General features: G+C 47.0%; 1 protein-coding gene across 4 annotated transcripts in view; it reads left to right on the top strand.

Moving 5' to 3' along the window:
* Nucleotides 1–1,786: 1,786 nt before the first annotated feature.
* LOC106806460 (DNA ligase 3-like) overlaps nt 1,787–6,645 on the top strand; it is a 51,425-nt gene continuing 46,566 nt past the window's right edge. For all 4 annotated transcript variants that reach the window (XR_001393548.1, XR_001393547.1, XR_001393549.1 and 1 more), the window contains exons 1-3: nt 1,787–1,862; nt 5,088–5,529; nt 6,218–6,320. Coding sequence is in view for 1 of the 4 variants with exons in the window: in XM_014808399.1 (XP_014663885.1) it covers nt 5,143–5,529; nt 6,218–6,320 (490 nt within the window). In the remaining 3 variants the exon portion in view is untranslated. The remainder of the gene's footprint in view (nt 1,863–5,087; nt 5,530–6,217; nt 6,321–6,645) is intronic.

Here is a 6,645-nt window from a genome sequence, read left to right as displayed (position 1 = left end):
ATTCCCCTCCTGCCTCCTCCTCCTCCTCCCTCCTCCTGCTCTTCATCCTCTCCGCCTCCTCCTCCTCCTCCCCCTTCTCTCAATCCTCCTACTCCTCCCCCTCCTCCTCGCGCTCCTCCTCCTCCTCCTCATCTTCTTCATCCTCCTCCTCCTCCTCCTCCTCCTCGCTCTGGCTACCGCCAACGCTCTTTCCTCCCGAGAAGCCCACTTAAATCGAACGCGGCGTGCAAGATTCTAGGGACGCGAACGCGCCCGTCCCGCCGCCCCTTCTCTGACCCGCCCGGACCCGCCGCCACCCGGTGCCGCACAACCGGACGGCGGGGCGGCCGGGCCGGGCGGCTTATCTGCAATTCAGATTCGCTCGTCGGGCGGATCGCTGGCTGGGCGGCGGCGACGCCTCACCCTCAAACTCTTTGAAGCGACGAGGGAGAGACGCGCCGCGACCTCCCAACGGGAGGGGGAGGAGGAGGAGGGGAGCGCAGGGCGAAGAAGAGGGGGTCGAACCCCGAACCCAGCAAACAGAAAGCCGGGGGAGGAAGGGCAGGGGGTCGGACGCCTAGTAAACCCCGACAGCACAAGCCCCCGAGGGGAGCGAGGAGGGCGCGTCGAACCCACGTAACCCTGACAGAAACCCGGAGAGGAGGGGAGGGGTTGGACTTCGAACCAGACAGAAAGCCAGGGGGGGGAAGAGGGGAGAAGGCTCAACCGCGTGAGAAGAAGGATGAGGAAGAAGTGAAGGATATGAGAAGGAGAAAGAGAAGGAGGAGGAGGAAGACTTAGAGGAAGAGGAGGAGTTTAAGGAGGAAGAGGAGGAGTTGGAGGAGGATGAATGGGAGGAAGAATAGGAACAGGAGAAGGATCAGGAGGAAGAAGAGAAAGAGGCAGAATAGTAAGATGAAGAGGAGCAGGAGACGGATGATGATGATGAGGAGGAGGAGGAGGAGGATGAGGAAGAGGCTGCGTGGATTCATCTGCATTCATGCGGGCGGCTGTCGGGTGGTCTGCGGATCGTCGGCTGCTGTCTACATGGTTCTACCATCACGCACGGCCGCTGCTGCGAATGCAAAGCTACCGATGGAAGGAGGGCGAAAGAGAGGGGGGTACGGAGGGAAAGTGTGTGTGAGAGAGAGAGAGAGAGCGGGGAGAGTGAGAGGAAGTGCGTGTGTGTGTGTGTGTGTGTGTGTGTGTGTGTGTGTGTGTGTGTGTGTGTGTGTGTGTGTGTGTGTGTGTGTGTGTGTGNAAAAGTTTTTTTTTGTTTTGTTTGCCAATCAACAGGGGGGGCCATGGCCCCCTTGTGCCCCCCCTTAGCTACGCCAGTGCATATAATTATATAATATAGATATATATAGGGGTTTGTTAGCGGCAGGGCAAGGAAAGGTTCGAATCCCTTGATGGGCACGAAAAATTCTTCCACGTTTCATTTTTTCTCATGTTAATATTATTGAAATTCCCAATGTCAATGTTTCGTATAACTGTAAAAGTAATTTCTACTACAGACTTTCAGGGCATAATTATGATAAAAATAAATTTATATGCCCAGGCTAGCTGGGAAGCAAACTGCATGCAGTGCACCTTCGCTCACTCAGGACAGAGCACTTATATTATATCAACTTTAATTTTCAACGTTGATTTAGGTGCTCTGCTCTGCTCAGCTTAGGTGCTCTGCTCTGCTCAGGAGTAGCAGCGCTTGAGCCCATGAGCGAGAGCGCCATCTGTCGTGGAGTTTGGCTGGGAAGTTGATCAGCACGCGCGCCACGTAGTGGCAGAATCTAGAACTACGAATAGTGTTTTGTTTTGTTCGACGTTTCTACGATATGGAGTTTCCTACGACGTGTAACAGTTGGAGAGCCTGGTCGGTTTAGGTATCCAAAAGCTTCCGAGGGTGTTTTAATTAAACTTAAACATGATTGGCCTCCACTTCGTGTCAGCTTTTTTTCCTACACAACTTATAACGGTTCAAAGATGTTCAACCATTAACCTCTCCTATAATTTAATATACCCCGGTCAGGTGTAGCTCAGGGCGACTGGTGAACAAGGGCTATACCGTAGAACTAGAGCTAGGTCAGGTTTCGCTCTAGTACTATAGCCCGCGTTCGATTAACTGCCGCGGATTAACTAACCTGCGGCAGTTAATCGAACGCGGGCTATAGTACTAGAGCTAGGTCAGGTGAAGATTGCCATTCCTTCAAGATTGCTTTTAAAGGTCTGTACTTTTGCAAAAATGCCACCCAGGGTCCCAAACTAGGCTTGCATCTTTGAGTTTATGACGTACAATAAACATTATCTAATATATATTTGAGTTCGTATGTATGTATGTATGTATGTATGTATGTATGTATCTTTAATTCCCTATAGGCGGCCAAACCGCCCAAGCGATCTGGATGCAATTTTCACAGGGCCATCTCTTATACCCGGGGTTCCTAGCTGGAAAAAACCTGCCAAACCGTCAAACTCACCGAAAAATCCGTAAAAAACCCCTCAATTCGTGAATCTTCCCACAATGTCAGCACTGATCGACTGTACAGTGCTGCCACACACAGAAAAATCAATCACCCATTCCATCAGCTGCTGGTATTGTGAAACCGAAACCGATACTAAAACAGAGCACAACCAGGAACCTGTTCAGAGGTTACGACTGCATTGTTTATCAAGAGGCTTTGAAATGAGAAGTGCAACCCATTCGTACATGCTGTTAGAATAACTTTTTCTTATTTACACCATATTACCAGGAGTAGATAATAGGGAGGAGTGTGACATCAATAAACAAGGGAAATTCGTCATTTACTAGCCTTATAATACCTACGATTTACTACGCGTAACTCATCCAACTTGAGCTCAAATCGGACACAGTACATTCGCCAATCATCGTGCGAAATCGTTTCCTCGTAGACACCCGCAATCCGGAGATACAGCCTAAAACGTACGACACGATTCTCCATTCTCTGGCCATCAATCCAACGCCATTGGGCGCCTATAATTCAGACAAGGCAGCAACACTGCCGCGCAGTCGCTGTGTTTGCTCTCTCGGATAGCTGAATGTGGCGTTGTGGCTCGCAGGGAGATTGGAGATCGACGCAACACTCGACGAGCTAATCATGCGGTTGGCGTGCGTGCGTGAAGGCATGCCAGCTATGTACAAAGGTGGCCTGTGTAGCTGTGTACCGGTTCAAAGGTTATCTCGCCGAGTGTTGATGCCTAATCTCCCAGCGAGCCACATGCCTCGCTCAGTTAGCAATAGCGCGTTAGGTAGCTGCCTTTTGTTTGAATTATAGGCGCGCAATGGCGTTGGATTGATGGCCAGAGAATGGAGAATCATGTCGTACGTTTTAGGCTGTATCTCCGGATTGCGGGTGTCTACGAGGAAACGATTTCGCACGATGATTGGCGAATGTACTGTGTCCGATTTGAGCTCAAGTTGGATGATTTACGTGTAGTAAATCGTAGGTATTATAAGGCTAGTAAATGACGAATTTCCCTTGTTTATTGATGTCAAACTCCTCCCTATTATCTACTCCTGATATTACTATTATGTTCCAGGGGTTCTACGTTGGGTTGTGCTGTCATACAAATGTCATACGTAACCGTTTTTTACCATGCTTATTATCTGATTAGACTGATTTGTAAATATTTATAGAGATTCACTATAGTTTAGTATGAGTATCATATAGTTTGAGAGGTTACGATTGCTCAAAACATCAACGCATAAAGACGCGTACCAAGTGAGTAAACATTCTTTTATAATTACAAATTTCCCCACTCGCTGGCCTGTCTGTATACTATATATCGACTTTTTTTATTCATGCTACGATTTCAGAATCCATTGTACCATTCGAAAGCTATGCCTTTTCTGATTCAGTAGAAAAATTCCTTTATTTCAATGTGCATGGTTGCGCGCCAAGCATTCACTAGACAATATCCAATGGACACAGACCCCACTCGCTGGCCTGTCTCTATCTGTACTATATACCCAATTTCGTTTATTCACCCTACGATCTGACAATGGATGTACGTGGTGAGCTCGATCAACAGTTCGAGACGCCAGCAATCTCTACATATTTCCACCAGACAATAACACGCAAACCATTGTTTATCAAGAGGTTTTCAAATGAAAACTGCAACCCATTCGTACATGCTGTTATAATAACTTTTTCTCATTTGCACCATATTACTATTATGTTCCAGGGGTTCTAAGTTGGGTTCTGCTGTCATATAAATGTCATACGTAACAGTTTTTCCCCATGCTTATTATCTTATTAGACTGATTTGTAAATATTGATATTGTGTGCAATGTTATATTGTCGATTTTTACCCAATGTTCCTATTGTGTCCAATTATTAGTAGTATGAATTAGTAGCACGATTTTACCCAGCGCAGCGGGTACCCGCAGCTAGTACTATATATATATACAATATAACAATATACAATTACCCTCCCAATTACAGTTCGTTGCTATACGACCAGCATTGCTGTAATGGGAAACGACAGGCAACTGGTGCCCGCTCACTAGCACTGCTGCTGTAATTTAGACATAGCTGCATCCATGTGCTTTTGGTTCATTTGCATTTGATAAACAATCCAATCTGGCTAAATGGTAAAAGTAAATGGGGGCTAATGGTAGTAATACTATTACCTAAATGCACCAATAAGGTACTAGATGGCAGGGTTCTTCCCAGGCCTGTACTGCATGTCAGGCCAGACAAAGCTGAAGCTAATTTATGACATCCCATAAATCCTCAACATGTGTTAATTGCATAATCGATATGCCTTAATTTCCAGCCGTGTTTACTATTGGGAATCACAATGCAGTAACATTGTTTTTACATGTTGATCATGTATATGTTTCCTGACTGATCGTGTTTACCTAGCTGTGTATCGGGGCCGCTTATAACAAGGGTAATCGACTCTGGTAAAACCTCCTCTCGAGCCCTCCCCCATCTATCCATAAATGACATGCCTTCTGAAATTCCCATGTAGAACCCTGAGGTAGCATTACTTAGTACTGAATAGTATTACTAGTAATTCTTTTGCAAGATTCACACACAGATTATATACATTTTTTGAACTGTCAATGTACATTCGTTTTACAGTAAATAGCAGCAGCAGTGAGAGGTTTTTGGTAATCGTCGTCTGCTGCTGCTGTGCATGCTGCTCCTGTTCACGACGTTGTCAAGCCAGTTTCTGCGAAACAGTTTTGCTCGAGTCACCTTGCGCAGAGCCTCTGGACCTCTGCTCTACGTTCGCACACATACCAGAAGTCCACCACTCTACAAAGTTTTCTTGGACGCCAGAAACCCGCTGCTGCACAGCATTCGCACAGACGTGGGGCAGCTTACACGAGCAACTGTCATGGCCGACAACAAGTACTGTGTGGAGTATGCGAAGCGAGGCACGGCCGGTTGCAAGAAGTGCAAGCAGAAGATCGAGAAGGGGCTCCCGCGAATCGCGAAGGTCGTGGCGAACCCATTCAGCGAGGAGGGAGGCGACATGAAGCTCTGGCATCACGTCTCGTGCATGTTTGAGACGTTCATTGTAAGCGACTGTTGTGTGCCAGAGACGTGGCATGTTTGTCGTCAGCGACACTTGCACGTGTGTCATGCTGGTCCAGATTTCATATATAACTCGGCATCGTATATATAGATGGAGCGATCAATAGATAGGTGGGTAGGTAAGTTGTTGGCAGTCAGGCAAGGAGGTAGGCAAGCTGACAGGCAGCTGGGCAGGCAGACAGACAAAGAAGGAGGGAGGCAGGCAAAAAGGTAGGCAGTCAGGAAGGTAGGCAGGAAGGCAGGCAGGCAAGCAGACAGGGAGGCAGGCAGGCAGGCAGGCAAGCAGACAGGGAGGCAGGCAAGTAGACAGGGAGGCAGGCAGGCAGGCAAGCAGACAGGCAGGCAAACAGATAGGCAGGCAGGCAGGAAGAGAGATAGACAGGCAAGGAGGCAAGCAGGCAGGCATGGAGGCAGGCAGACAGATAGATAGTTGTATTCCCTAGAAGTTTCTCATACAGGATACATGATATCATCAGGCAATCTAACATTAAAACACTAATAACTGAAATTAATTAATAGCAAGAATACTTATGTGTGGGTGAGAATATGCAGTTTGTGATCAATATCTACATTCTCCTAACATAATTACATTGCCAAGGATGTCACTGAATTCGTGCAATGTAATGAATCTTCTTGTAGAGCGCGTATATTTTGGTGCTGTTATATTGCAGAAAGCTCGGGCAACGACCAAAGTTATCGAGGATCCTGAAGACCTGGAAGGGTGGGAAAACATGGAGCAGGCTGACAAGGACACTATCCTGCAGCTTATCAAAGGTACGGTGGGGTGCCTCATCATTATCAATGAACTCTCAATGTTTATTCAGTATGGTTACGGTTCCTTTTAAGTTCTTAGAAAGCGCTGACTCCCTCCATTACTGTGCGATGGAGCACGAGAGATGCCGCGTCATCTGTAAAGCACACCGGCATTTTTCAAATGTGGGTTTGTTATTACTCAATTATATTAAACAGAGAATATCGTTATGTAATGAAAGTAAGCCGTAATTTAATTGGAAGTAATGCTGACGGCTACATTACTGTAACTGTGTAGCAACACCGGAACAGACGGTAGGGTTATTTGCCGGGCATCCCAATTAAACGT

Source organism: Priapulus caudatus, unplaced genomic scaffold (genome assembly GCF_000485595.1).
Source record: "Priapulus caudatus unplaced genomic scaffold, Priapulus_caudatus-5.0.1 Scaffold161, whole genome shotgun sequence".
Lineage (NCBI taxonomy): Eukaryota > Metazoa > Priapulida > Priapulimorpha > Priapulimorphida > Priapulidae > Priapulus > Priapulus caudatus.
This window is presented reverse-complemented; position numbering and strand designations above follow the sequence as displayed.